Source organism: Rutidosis leptorrhynchoides, chromosome 6, assembly GCF_046630445.1.
Source record: "Rutidosis leptorrhynchoides isolate AG116_Rl617_1_P2 chromosome 6, CSIRO_AGI_Rlap_v1, whole genome shotgun sequence".
Lineage (NCBI taxonomy): Eukaryota > Viridiplantae > Streptophyta > Magnoliopsida > Asterales > Asteraceae > Rutidosis > Rutidosis leptorrhynchoides.
Genome location: NC_092338.1, coordinates 112,901,657 through 112,915,498, shown reverse-complemented (window position 1 = coordinate 112,915,498; position 13,842 = coordinate 112,901,657). Strand labels below are relative to the sequence as shown.

Below are 13,842 nucleotides of genomic sequence, written 5' to 3'. Positions count from 1 at the left end.
GAAAAGTTCCAAAGGGACCCAGGTTCAATCCCCACTTGCTACACTTTGGAGGACTTGCCTTTAAAAAGAAAAAAAAAGGAACTCAGGGCCCAACTGCTAGCTATTTAGTGATAGTTTGTAAAAATGAAGGAATTAAGTGAGTTTGTAAAAATGTATAATTAATTTGGGGAGTAAAAAAAGATAGTTGAAATAATATAGGGATTGGGAGAATAATTGTTATGACGGCCGAACCCTGTATTGTATAAATATGCTGACTATCATCCTGATAGCAAAACATTCGTCACTTGTCTACCAATTTTTCACCAAAAAAAAAATTCACACAACACATTCAATAATAATTTCTCTGAACCAAAAAATAAAACTAAAAACATGGACGCTTATTGTTCCGATTGCAAAAGGAGTACGGAGGTGGTGTTCGATCACTCAGCCGGAGACACCGTTTGTTCCGAGTGCGGACTCGTTCTTGAGTCGCATTCAATCGATGAAACCTCCGAGTGGCGTACTTTCGCTAACGAATCAGGCGATAATGATCCTGTACGTGTTGGTGGTCCCACTAACGTACTACTTAACGACGGTGGTTTATCAACTGTGATTTCTAAACCTAACGGCGTCACTAGCGATTTCTTATCCTCTTCCTTGGGCCGGTGGCAGAATCGTGGATCTAATCCTGACCGTTCGCTTATTTTAGCCTTTAAAACGATTGCTACTATGTCTGATAGGTGAAACTTAGTCCTGATTCTGTGTATAGGTCGATTTAGGGTTTTAGATTGATTACGATTGATTTTGTTAGCTTATAGAGTTATTGGTGATGTTAGGTTTGTATCAAACCCTAATTGACTTTTTTAATGAGATTGATTTGAAAATTAACTTGTCCAAAAGCCACCTGAATGAGAAAAAAGAGGGGAAGTAGGTTGTTTGGATGTAGAAACTAACAGTGTAACGTTATACTTAATACATTTGTAACGATTAGCTACTTAAGCTGGTTAAATTGGCACCCTGCGACAGCCAGTACACTTGAGTATAGGTCAGAGTTGGATATATCGGCTTTCAGTTTAGTATTGATGACCCTGGCTGCTTTGATAAGTTCAACACTAATTAATAAAGGAATTGATATGTACACAACCATTTTTTACATGTACACAATCAAATATGCTTTACTGTATTGTACAGTACAACATTCAAAGCAATTTGGTTGTGTACATATCAAAATTTGGTTGTGTACATATCATCACCCAATTAATAATGGTAACCTGTTCAACATAAAGTTCATTGTGCAAGTGGTTAAGATTATTCATGGAGATTAGCACAAATCTTTGGCATATTGTTGTTTAAAACTGCTTCGCTTAATTGGAATAGTAACACAACTTTGAATTAGTTTAGATCATTTTGTAAATCGAAGATATTGTCATTAGATGGTAACATGCATTGCTTCCATATTGTCATATAAACTTGTAGCAATGATGTATTGAGTTCTGATACTCTTATTTGATATCTCTCAGGCTGGGCCTTGTTGCGACTATAAAGGTATGCTTCTATACTTGCCACTATGCCATATGGGAATTAAAAATAATAAGTGGCAGACTAGCAATCTCCTTTTTCTTTTTTGATACGTTTTAACGTCTCAGTATCTGTTTCATTATCTTGCCATTTTCTCATTAATATCAGCTAATAGGTTTATTTTTATTTTGACATTTTAGGATCGTGCTAATGAGATATTCAAGAAGGTAGAAGATCAGAAGTCGAGTAGAGGAAGAAACCAGGATGCCATCCTGGCAGCTTGTCTTTACATTGCTTGTCGTCAAGAAGACAAACCACGCACTGTAAAGGGTACTAAACTTAATTTATTAATTAAATGTTTGGTGGTCTCACTTTGTGTATCAATGTGAACTGTATATCCCTGAACTTGTGTTTAATTAGAAATCTGTTCGGTTGCCAATGGTGCTACTAAGAAGGAAATTGGCCGTGCAAAAGAATACATAGTGAAGCAATTAGAGCTTGAAATGGGTCAATCGGTAGATATGGGGACTATACACGCTGGCGATTTTATGGTCAGTTTGTATTTTTATTGCTTTAGATTATCTTGGTTAAAAGCTAATACCTTAATTGTATTGTAGAAGATACATGTACATATATTTTGGTTCACTGACTAGTAGCTAACTGCTTCTGAAATGACAGAGACGATTTTGTTCGAATCTTGGGATGTCAAACCAGGTTGTTAAAGCGGCTCAGGAGTCTGTCAAAAAGTCAGAAGATTTTGATATAAGGTAATTATGTTGTCTTATTTTGTTGAAATCTGCTGTTGTGTTTTGTTTGTGATGTACCTGTACTTGTACCAATTTAGGGTCTTGTCGAACAACTTACTGATTCTGTTGTTTGGTCTTGCTCTGAAATTACTCATATTTAAAATCTATGGATCTATAAATTGCCATTTGACATTTTGTCATATGAACCTTGTATAACCACATATCATTTTTTTTTTTTCAGGAGAAGCCCAATCTCGATTGCTGCAGCTGTTATATACATAGTGACTCAACTTTCTGACGATAAGAAACCCCTCAAAGGTAGTGCTTTTGTCAATATATAATATCTAGATATAACATGTACTTTTACAAGATAAGTCGGGTAGGGTGTATTTGCCACTTCAAAAAATGAAGATCCTAGTTTTCTGTTTTAATTCAGTGTCTAGTAGTTATCCAGATGTTTGGTTGATAATTCGCTTATAAGCTTTAAAGTTTATGCTAAAACTGTGAACTGTCATTTGTTAATGAATCATACGTGAACTTGATATAAGTGTCGATTTGGTACAGATGTATCACTAGCAACAGGCGTTGCAGAAGGGACGATAAGGAACTCATACAAGGATCTTTATCCTCATTTATCGAAAATAATACCCACTTGGTATGCTCAGGAAGAGGATCTTAAGAACCTTACCAGTCCTTGAAAATGTTCAATTGTTTTCAAGTTGAAAGTTGAGGCGTTTTTGGATTTTAATATACAAGAGAAGCAATCTTGATGCAGTAGAGTGGTACCTGGTTTATGAATCAAGTTATTTCATAATCAAATGCTTACATGGAACTTTGCTTATCTTGTTTGGCCTACTTTATTCTTCCTTTTCTTTTTGCTTTTTGTTGCTCGGTTTCGGGTTGGGTTTCGGGAATGAATTCGACTTCGGGTTGGATTTTGGGTGTTGGGGGAAGTATGATATTTGTTGTTGGTTGTAAGGAAATTGTTGTTGGTTGTATGGTATCCGTTGTAGGTTGAATGATTGTAATTGTCGTTGTATGAATTAAGCTTGAGAAAATGAGTTCGGATTCGGTGCAAATAGTAAAACTTGTTTGATTTGGTGACTGAGTTACTAGCTTGATGGAAGATGAATGAACTGGCGACTGGTTATGATTGTTAGTAAATTGTTGTAAAAATCGTTTGTTAAAGGATTGTTATCTCTAGACATATTATTAGAAGATTTGGTGAAAAAATGATATACGGAGATTAATTAAATAGGTTTTTGTATGGATTGGACGTGAATTGTTGTATGAAATTATGTATGATGTATGAAATGGTTTGTACTTATAGCAGAGTCAAATTAAGTTTTTCTAAATTAAAAAAGAGTTAAACGGTACGTTTTTATTTATATATATATTTTTTATTTTTTATTTATATTAAAATATTTAAAATTTAGGGTTAAAAATATAAATACGTCTTATACTTTCATTTTTATTTTAATTTAAGCTATATACTTGAAAAAAATACCATTGTAAGTCATATATTTTTAAAAAGTATATCGATGTATACAAAAGATTACGTGTTAACTGGCTAAACCGGTTAATTTGTTTAGGTGTTATCTTTTAACTAGTGAAATGACCATTTCACGGGGTTTTTTATACGAAATAGTTTAGTAATATGTTTTACGTATTAAGAGAATATAAATGCTAAAGTCATTTAGTTTAATGATCCGTGGAACAATGAAATTCGACTAAGAAACTTTTCGTTGTTTTTACAAATATATTGATGTATTTAACTTGATCAGAATAAATGAACTACCTTGATGTACTTAACTTTGTCATAAAAACCTACATTAAAATCTTTTATTGAGACGTGTATTTCGCATATATATGTAACGCAATTAAACTCGTAAAAAGCACCCATATTTGAATAATAATAATAATTAGTTATTGAACCCTCGCTTCGCGCCGGGGGTTCGATTTTTAATGTATTTTATTGCGTTTAGTAAAATTATTTTGTGGATAACGATGATGTAGTTGAAGCGCAACTCGAGTCGAACTAAAAGGTATAACCCGTGAGAGATTTAAATGTTATTTTAAATTAACAATATATGTGCATTTCCGCGTTTCGCTATGGAATTGTCGACTTTTAAAAATTTAACGCAAAATCAACGTGTATGAAAAGTACCCCAAATATTTAGCGTTTTTTAAAAAGCGTCCGTTTTGCGTATAGCTAGTGACATTGTGTTCCTAAAATTATTTCGAGTTTAACGATGGTGTCGGAAAAATTTAACTTGTTGCGAGCGAGAAGATATGACCCGTTGAATATTTGGGTGGAGTTTATTTAAGATTTTTTATGAAAATGGTTATTTGACACTTTACCCCCTGTTTGGGGGTCGATTTGAATTTTTCAAAAAAGTGTGGGGGCCTTTGTTGGTAAAAATAAATTTAGTTAAAAAAAAAAAAGTGAAAAGTCAAAAATGCCCATGAGACTATTCATAACTTTTGTCTATTTAAATATAATAACTACAATTATAATTATAATAAATAATAATAAAGTTTGTTTAAAAATTGAGTATTTATATTTTTAATAATAATTATTAGCAATAACAAATGCTCTTGACAAATTTTTAAAAATTAAAATACAAATATTATATGAAGGTTGTACAATATGCTTCAAAGTGTGTACACGTGTTTATGAGGTGATTTGTAAAAGATTGTACAATTTGTTTTAAAGTTTATCATATGATCATGTGAGTGTTTTATCATAAGGTTGTACATAATACTCAAATATTGTACATATAGTCCTAAAGGTGTTTTACCATAAGGTTGTACATAATGTTTCAAATATTGTACATTTGGTCATGAGAGTGTTTTATCATAAAGTTGTACATAATGCTCAATATATTATAAAATTAACATGTTAATATTTTTATTAAATACAATTAATTATTTTAATGATATCATACGAGGGCTTAGAATTTTTTTCTTTATATTTGATTTTTTTAAGCTTAGATAATCCTTTATTTATGATATCATTAATTAGATTTAATTTAATTGTAAAAATATTTTTATTTATGACATCACCTATATGCCCTCACAATTTTTCTTTTTTCTTTTTTTATTGTATAAGGAAAAAGGTAATTATTGTATAATCATTTTAGAATTTTAATAGAACTTATAGATTTTCTTTTACAGATGATATGAACTTATAGATTTTCTTTTACAGATGATACGAAAGTTACAACGATAATCGTTATATATATGCCTCGTTTCAAAATTCTTAAGTTAGTAGTCTCGTTTTACATATGTAGTTCATTGTTAACATACTTAATGATATATATAATTATCATTTTATCATATTAAATATAGTGTAATAATATCTTAATATGATACATATGTATTTAATAAGACGTTGTAATAACGATAATCGTTATATATATCGTTTCGAGTTTCTTAACTTATTAGTCTCATTTTTTATGTATATAACTCATTGTTAATATACTTATGGAGATACTTATCATAATCTCATGTTAACTATATGTATATCCATATATATATCGTCATGTCGTTTTTACAAGTTTTAACGTTCGTGAATCGCCGGTCAACTTGGGTGGTCAATTGTCTACATGAAACTCATTTCAAATAATCAAGTCTTAACAAGTTTGATTGCTTAACATGTTGAAAACATTTAATCATGCAAATATAGTTTTCAATTAATATATAATCATGGAAAAGTTCGGGTCACTACATCTATGGACCTCGACAAGTCCCATTCGGGTTACGAATGCTTTAGTACTTCGATTATCATATCCGATGAGAGTTCCGGAATGATGGGGATATTCTATATGCATCATGTTAGTTCGGTTATCAAGCGTTCACCATATGAATGAATTTTAATTCGCGGGTTACGCGTGTTATTATGTACTCGGGTTACGTGTACAATTAAATATCTGAAATCTTGTGGTCTATTAAAATGATGGAAATGAATGTTTACGATAAACTAATGAACTCACCAACCTTTTGGTTGACACTTTAAAGCATGTTTATTCTTAGGTATGAAAGAAATCTTCCGCTGTGCATTTGCTCATTTTAGAGATATTACTTGGAGTCATTCATGACATATTTCAAAAGACGTTGCATTCGAGTCGTTGAGTTCATCAAGATTATTATTAAGTCAATTATAGTTGGATATATTATGAAATGGTATGCATGCTGTCAACTTTCGATGTAATGAAAGTTTGTCTTTTAAAAACGAATGCAATGTTTGTAAAATGTATCATATAGAGGTCAAGTACCTCGCGATGTAACCAAATGTAATGTATTCGTCCAGATGGATTAGGACGGGTCATTAAACTTGTAACCGATATGAAATCGGAAGACAGTAAGTTGAACGAGGAGCTCATGTACATGGATGAATGGAAAGCAAGTAAACGGGAAAGCTAGACTAAGATCCTTAACCAGGGGTTGGAAGCTCTATTTTCAAAGGGCTTTCGGTCAATTTTACCTACTATTGGATTTGAACCAATGACAATGACTGGATCACATCAAGATAACTTCTTTTAGTTCTGTTTCACTAAACACTCCTTATTTTTCACAAAATATTAACTCGACAATTATGCCCTAAAATAAACTATGTACAAATTATAAAACAGTACAAACTAGTTTTCAAACCCTCGCTTTGCGCCCGGGGTTCGGTTTTCATTGTATTTTATTGCGTATAGTTAGTGACATTGTGTTCGTAAAATTATTCCGAGTTTAACGATGTTGCTGGAAAATTTAACTCGTTGCGAGTGAGAAGATATGACCCGTTGAATATTTGGGTGGAGTTTATTTAAGATTTTTTATGAAAATATTGATTTGACACTTTACTCCCCTTTTTAGGGGGCCGGTTTTAATGTTTGAACAAAGTGTGGGGTTTTTTTAGCAAAGTGGAAGTTAGTAAAAAAGAAAAAGACGAAATGACGAAAATAACCCAAGTACTATTCATCATTTTTGTCTAATTAGTTAATCTATACTTTCTATTATATTGCTAAAATGATGATGTCATTATTAGGCTATATCGTTTGTTAAGAAAAAATCAAAAAGAAAAAGAAAAAAATCTAAGCATGGTGGGTGATGTCATTAATCTAAATAATTTTGAATTAAAATTAAATTTTATTAATTAATTATTATTATTAAATCTTATTAATAATTATTTTAATTATTAAAATTAAATAATTTTAAATAATTTTAAATAATTTTAATTAATTATTTTGAATTGAGTACGAGAAGGTATAAAAGTTAGACAGAAGAAAACCAATTCTACATTTATATTTTAATTTACATTTTTTATTAATTAATTATTATTATTAAATCTTATTAATAAATATTTTAATTATTAAAATTAAATAAATTTAATTAATTATTTTGAATTGAGTACGAGAAGGTATAAAAGTTAGACGGAAGAAAACCAATTCTACATTTATATTTTAATTTACACTTTTAAATTAAAATGATAACCAATATTATCTTTTATGATTAGATGTGGATTGTTTAATATGCATTTTAGGTGTTTGATGAAATATTCAGCTGACGAATTTCTTAGTTAAACTATATAGTTTCACGGGTCATTAAACTAAATAAATTTAGCATTTACGTTTATTTAATACTTAAACATATCGGTGGTTCCACGTAATAAAAAACATTTAGTCCCACTATCATGAGCGTCGATCTACATACCTTTGGCTGGTCTTTGCTTTGACATTTACCTATCTTAGTGAAAAGTTTGACTGGTTTAACGTACAGTTTTCACCAAAGCTAGAGCCTTACTGATCGGATGCCTTCAATAATTTTTCTGAACCAAAAAAATTAAACTAAAACCATGGACGCTTGTTTCTCCGATGGCAAGATTGGTACGGAGGTGGTGGCCGATCACTCAGCAGGAGATACAGTTTGCTCCGAATCCGGACTCGTTGTTGAGTCGACGGTAGTTCCTAAACCTAACGGCATCACTAGCGAATTTAACGACGGTGGTTTATCGACGGTGATTTCTAAACCTAACGGCGTCACTAGCGATTCCGTATCTTCTTCCTTGGACCAGTCGCAGATCCGTGGATCTAATCCTGACCGTTCGCTTGTTTTAGCCGCTACTATGTCTGATAGGTGAAACCTAGTCCTAATTCTGTATTAACGTTCATTTAGGGTTTTATATTGATATATTGATTAGGTGAAACCCTAAGGCCCCGTTTGGCTCGTCTAATTTCAATTCCAACTCCGCTGGAATCCCATTGGATTCTGTGAACCAAACGGGGCCTAAGTGATCTTTATAAGGAGATTGATTTAAACGATATAACATTTAATAAGTTATAATTTTCAAGAAGCCAGTAGCTATGGAAAATTAACTCATCCAAAAGCCACCTAAATGAGAGAAAAGAGGGGAAGTAGGTAGTTTCGATGTAGAAACCGACTTCATAACGATATACGTAATACATTTGTAACGATTAGTTTATTAAGTTGGTTGAATTGTCGCCACGATGGCCAATACGTTTGAATATAGGTCAGATTTGGATATGTCAGCTTTCGGTTTTGTAACGATGATCCTGGATGCTTTGTTAAGTTCTACACTAATGAATAATTAGTCTCCTGTTCAATGTTAACTTCATTATTTGAGGGGTTCAAATTATCTATAAAGATTAGCACAAATCCATGGCATAGGGCAGTCCCAAAATGCTTTACTTAGTTGGAATGGTAAAATAGCTTTGAAGTAAGCAACTGCAATAAAAGTCTTAATAACCTGACTGGCAATAGTTGTTTAGGTCATTATGTAAAACGAAGATATTGTCAATAGATAGTAACATGCCTAGCTGATATGTTGCAGCATTAACTCGTAGCAATGATGTTTGGAGTTCTGATGCATTTTTTATGATATTTCTCAGGTTGGGCCTTGTTGCGACAATAAATGTATACTTCTATACTCTTACTGCCACTAGGAATCAAAAATAATAAGTGGCAGACTGCCAAATTCTTAACCGTTTTGATATGTATTGAAGTTTGATATTTAATTTGACATTTTAGGATTGTGCTAATGAGATATACAAGAAGATAGAAGATAAAAAGCCAAGTAGAGGAAGAAACCTGGATGCCATCTTGGCGGCTTGTCTTTACATTTGCTTCTTGTCAAGAAGACAAAGCATGCTCTGTAAAGGGTATTAAACTTTGTATTTAATGTTTGGTGGTCTCACTTTGTATTTCATTGTGAATTGATTATCCCTGAATGTGTGATCAAATAGAAATCTGTTCGGTTGCCAATGGTGCCACTAAGTAGGAAATTGTCCGTGCAAATGATTACATAATGAAGCAGTTAGAACTTGAAAAGAGTCAATCGGTAGATTATATGGTCAGTTTATATTTTGGTTGCCTTAATACTATACCAGTGTTTGTTGTGATTTATCTTGGTCAAAAGTTAATACTTCAATTTTATGTAGAAGATACATGTACGTATATATTTGTTCACTTACTAATAGCTAACCACTTCTGAAATGACAGAGTCAATTTTGTTCGAAGCTTGGGATGACAAACGAGACAGTTAAAGCGGCTCAGGAATCTGTCAAGAAGTCGGAAGATTTTGATATAAGGTAATTATGTTGTCTTATTGTTTACTCGATAAGCCTTACTTGATTTGACGTGTTGTTTGTTAATTCAGATTTTTATAACTATTTACTTTTTGCTTTTTTTATAAAAAAATTCTGCTGTTGTTTTTTGTATGTACTTTACATGTACCATTCACTAGCGATTCCTTATCTTCTTCCTTGGACCAGTCGTAGATCCGTGGATCTAATCCTGACCGTTCGCTTGTTTTAGCCACGATTGCTGCCATGTCTGATAGGTGAAACATATTCCTAATTCTTAGGGTTTTATATGGATATATTGATTATGATTGATTTTGTTAGCTCGTAGGTGATGTTACATTTGTATCAAACCCTAAGTGACCTTTTTAAGGAGATTGATTTAAACGATATAACTTTTAATAAGTTCTAATTTTCAAGAAGCCAGTAGCTATGGAAACTTAACTTATCCAAAAGCCACCTAAATGAGAGAAAAGAGGGGAAGTAGGTAGTTTCGATGTAGAAACTGACTGCATAACGATATACATAATACATTTGTAACGATTAGCTAATTAAGTTGGTTGAACTGGCGCCAACGATGGCCAACACGCTTGAATATAGGTCAGAGTTGGATATGTCGGCTTTTGGTTTTGTAACGATGACCCTGGCTGCTTTGTTAAGTTCGACACTAATAAATAATTAGTCCCATGTTCAATGTTAAGTTCATTATTTGAGGAGTTCAAATTATCTATATAAAGATTAGCACAAATCCATGGCATAGGGCAGTCCCAAAATGCTTTACTTAGTTGGAATGGTAAAACTGCTTTGAAAAGCGACTGCAATACAATTCTCAATAACCTGATATTGTCCCCGCGATGGTAGCTTAGTGGTTGGGGGACATGAAGCTTAAAGCGGTGGTCCTTGGTTCAATCCCAGCCCCATGTCTTTTTAAGCATGGGTTACGCGATTTTCCTCTCACATGTTGGCCGTGGGACCGGTCGGTGTGGGGCCGCCAGAGGGTCGGTTATACCCTAATAATTTGATATTGTCATTAGATTGTAACATGCCTTGCTGACATTTTGTCGCATAAACTCATAGCAATGATGTTTGGATTTCTGATGCATTTATTTGATATTTCTCAGGTTGGGCCGTGATGTGACTATAAATGTATGCTTCTATATGCTTACTGCCACTGGGAATAAATAATAATAAGTGGCAGACTACCAATTTTCTTTTCTTTTTTGATATGTATTAAAGTTTGATTCTTTGTTTCTTGTTCTTGCTATTTCCTTTAATTTCAACTAATGCCTAATGGGATGATTTATATTTGGACATTTTAGGATCGTGCTAATGAGATATACAAGAAGGTAGAAGATAAAAAATCAAGTAGAGGAAGAAACCTGGATGCCATCTTGGCGGCTTGTTTTTACATTGCTTGTCGTCAAGAAGACAAAGCACGCTCTGTAAAGGGTATTATACTTTATACTATATATTAATTGAACGTTTGGTGGTCTCACTTTGTGTTTTTTTTGTGTGTGAATTGATTATCCCTGAACGTGTGATCAAATAGAAATCTGTTCGGTTGCCAATGGTGCCACTAAGAAGGAAATTGTCCGTGCAAATGATTACATAATGAAGCAGTTAGAACTTGAAAAGAGTCAATCGGTAGATTATATGGTCAGTTTATATTTTGGTTGCCTTAATTCTTTACCAGTGTTTGTTGTGATTTATCTCGGTCAAAAGTTAATACTTCAATTCTATTGTAGAAGATACCTGTACATATATTTTTGTTCACTGACTAATAGCTAACCACTTCTGAAATGACAGTCAATTTTGTTCGAAGCTTGGGATGACAAACGAGACTGTTAAAGCGGCTCAGGAATCTGTCAAGAAGTCGGAAGATTTTGATATAAGGTAATTATGTTGTCTTATTGTTTACTCGACAAGCCTTACTTGATTTGACGTGTTGTTTGTTAATTCAGATTATTATATCTATTTACTTTTTGCTAGTTTTGTTAAATTTTGCTGTTGTTTTTTGTGTTAGGATTATTGGACCCAAGCAAGACGTATGATTTAATCTAATCACACTCCCACGAACATGGTTGCAAAACTCGGGCTACTCGGCCGATTTCTCGGCGATTAGTCGTCAAGATTGTCTCAGCGAGAAATCGGCAGTCAACTCGGCTAGTAACTCGGTCAACTGACAGTCAACGGAAGTCAAACGACGTTCAACGGCGGTCAACGGCAACCAAGCCTGAATAATTGATAGATCTGTAAACAAGATGACTGTAGTTGAGAAAATTAAAGATGGAAGATGTAAAGACGTGGCTCCGGTGAGGATTTGGAAAGAAAAAGATGAAGATGGTGCACATAAAAAAGAGAGAGCGTATGTTGGGAGGAGAGAAAAAGTGACGGGTTGGAGAGAAAAACATGTGGACTTAATTCTCTCTATTTTTTGGGATATAGGAGTATTAATATTTTACTCCAATATTAATATTTAATTCTGTCCACTTGAAAAAGTGACAGGCTGGAGCATTACAACATATATTATATATTTTGAAAAGGTACTTGGTGTAATACGGAGTAAAGTCTAAGATAAAATTTACATTTAATATATCTAATCTATCTAATTAATATATATAAAATAAACATATATATTTATATTTATAAGTGTATTATTTATACATATAAATAATTATTATATATTTATATCTAATTAATAATAGGAACAAACTTGATATCCACTCTTAAACCTTTTATTAATTGATATCAAACTCCCTCATATTACAAATACATTGAGAATTCGGTCCTTAAATTTTAATTTACCAAGTTAAAACATAAAACATTATTAGTTTGAGATATAATTAATTAGTTTTTATTTAAGAAGTTTAATATTTAACATATATATATGAGAATATATATATTTATCTTAAAAAGTCAACGAAAGTTAACATCCGATTACTCCCCCGAGTACTCCCCGAGTCGCCGATTACTCCTCAAAAACCTCCTGCCGAGTACTCCCCGAGTCGCGAGTTTTACAACCTTGCCCACGAACGACAAACGAATTAGCTAAAGCAATAAACGACACAGGGATTTAACGTGGTTATATCCCAACTCCAAACACGGAGAAGGGTTTACTCCACGGGCGCAAACCAGAGAAATTTTCTTATTATTTTCGTGCACACGGTTATGGGTTACATATGATCATATTTATAGGCAAAAACAAAATAAGGAAACAACTTAGGGAACAAGCAAGAACATTCTGGAACTTTCCTTTTTCGCGTCTTGACCTTGTTGCCCAATAAAATACTTTCCTTGTTTAATTCTTCTTTGCACTCAACAATCTCCCACTCGAAGGAGACATTAAACAACCTTCGCCAACCCGTCAACAATGTTTCTTTAACAACCCACAATAACTCCAGATTAGCCGATTATCAACTCCTTTTGATACCGCCGGACGAGACACCCGAATCACGCCGCACTTCACTCGTTATCCTACGAGCAAAAACACTCGTAGCCGGACGACACCAAAAACACCGCTGAGCGATAATCCAATCTCTTAGTTACTAGCTTGGGCCATCTCGGTTTCTTTCGCCATCATCTTCTAACACGAAGATCATCTTCTTACACTAGAAGACCAATCGAAGTATGCGACACTTCAAATATAGGATTCTTCATGAGACAACCATGGCTCACACGTCGATCTAGACACGTCCAATCCCGAACACACATGTCAACGACCACCCTCGCACAGGATTTCCCGTCCATCAATGATTTCCTTCACCAACAAAAGGAACTCCAACAGACGCCTTTGTAGACTCTTCTTCAAGATACCCTAGAGAGAACGTCACCACCACCTTGAAGTCTACTAACTTTTCCAACTTTTCGCTTCCTCGTTGGTACGCTGACTTCCTCATAGCTATGAATTTCACAAACCCATCTTCTCATCCCAAGCACGCTCCCACTGTACGAGTAAGAAATAAAACCGCGACTACTCGAGAAGAAACTTGACCCGTACCACTAGTCAGTCACAA

The 13,842-nt window shown here is 33.4% G+C and overlaps 2 protein-coding genes across 2 annotated transcripts; both read left to right on the top strand.

The window, feature by feature from the left end:
* The first annotated feature begins 311 nt into the window (after positions 1-311).
* On the top strand, positions 312-3,544 carry LOC139851622 (transcription initiation factor IIB-2). The gene is made up of 7 exons (XM_071840717.1): positions 312-719; positions 1,500-1,524; positions 1,698-1,827; positions 1,918-2,048; positions 2,176-2,264; positions 2,485-2,561; positions 2,808-3,544. The coding sequence occupies exons 1-7, from the start codon at positions 370-372 to the stop codon at positions 2,939-2,941; spliced, it is 936 nt and encodes a 311-aa protein (XP_071696818.1). The 5' UTR covers positions 312-369; the 3' UTR covers positions 2,942-3,544.
* Positions 3,545-8,085: 4,541 nt separating this feature from the next.
* LOC139853982 (transcription initiation factor IIB-2-like) lies at positions 8,086-9,416 on the top strand. The gene is made up of 3 exons (XM_071843318.1): positions 8,086-8,366; positions 9,140-9,164; positions 9,279-9,416. The coding sequence occupies exons 1-3, from the start codon at positions 8,086-8,088 to the stop codon at positions 9,414-9,416; spliced, it is 444 nt and encodes a 147-aa protein (XP_071699419.1).
* The last annotated feature ends 4,426 nt before the right edge of the window (positions 9,417-13,842 follow it).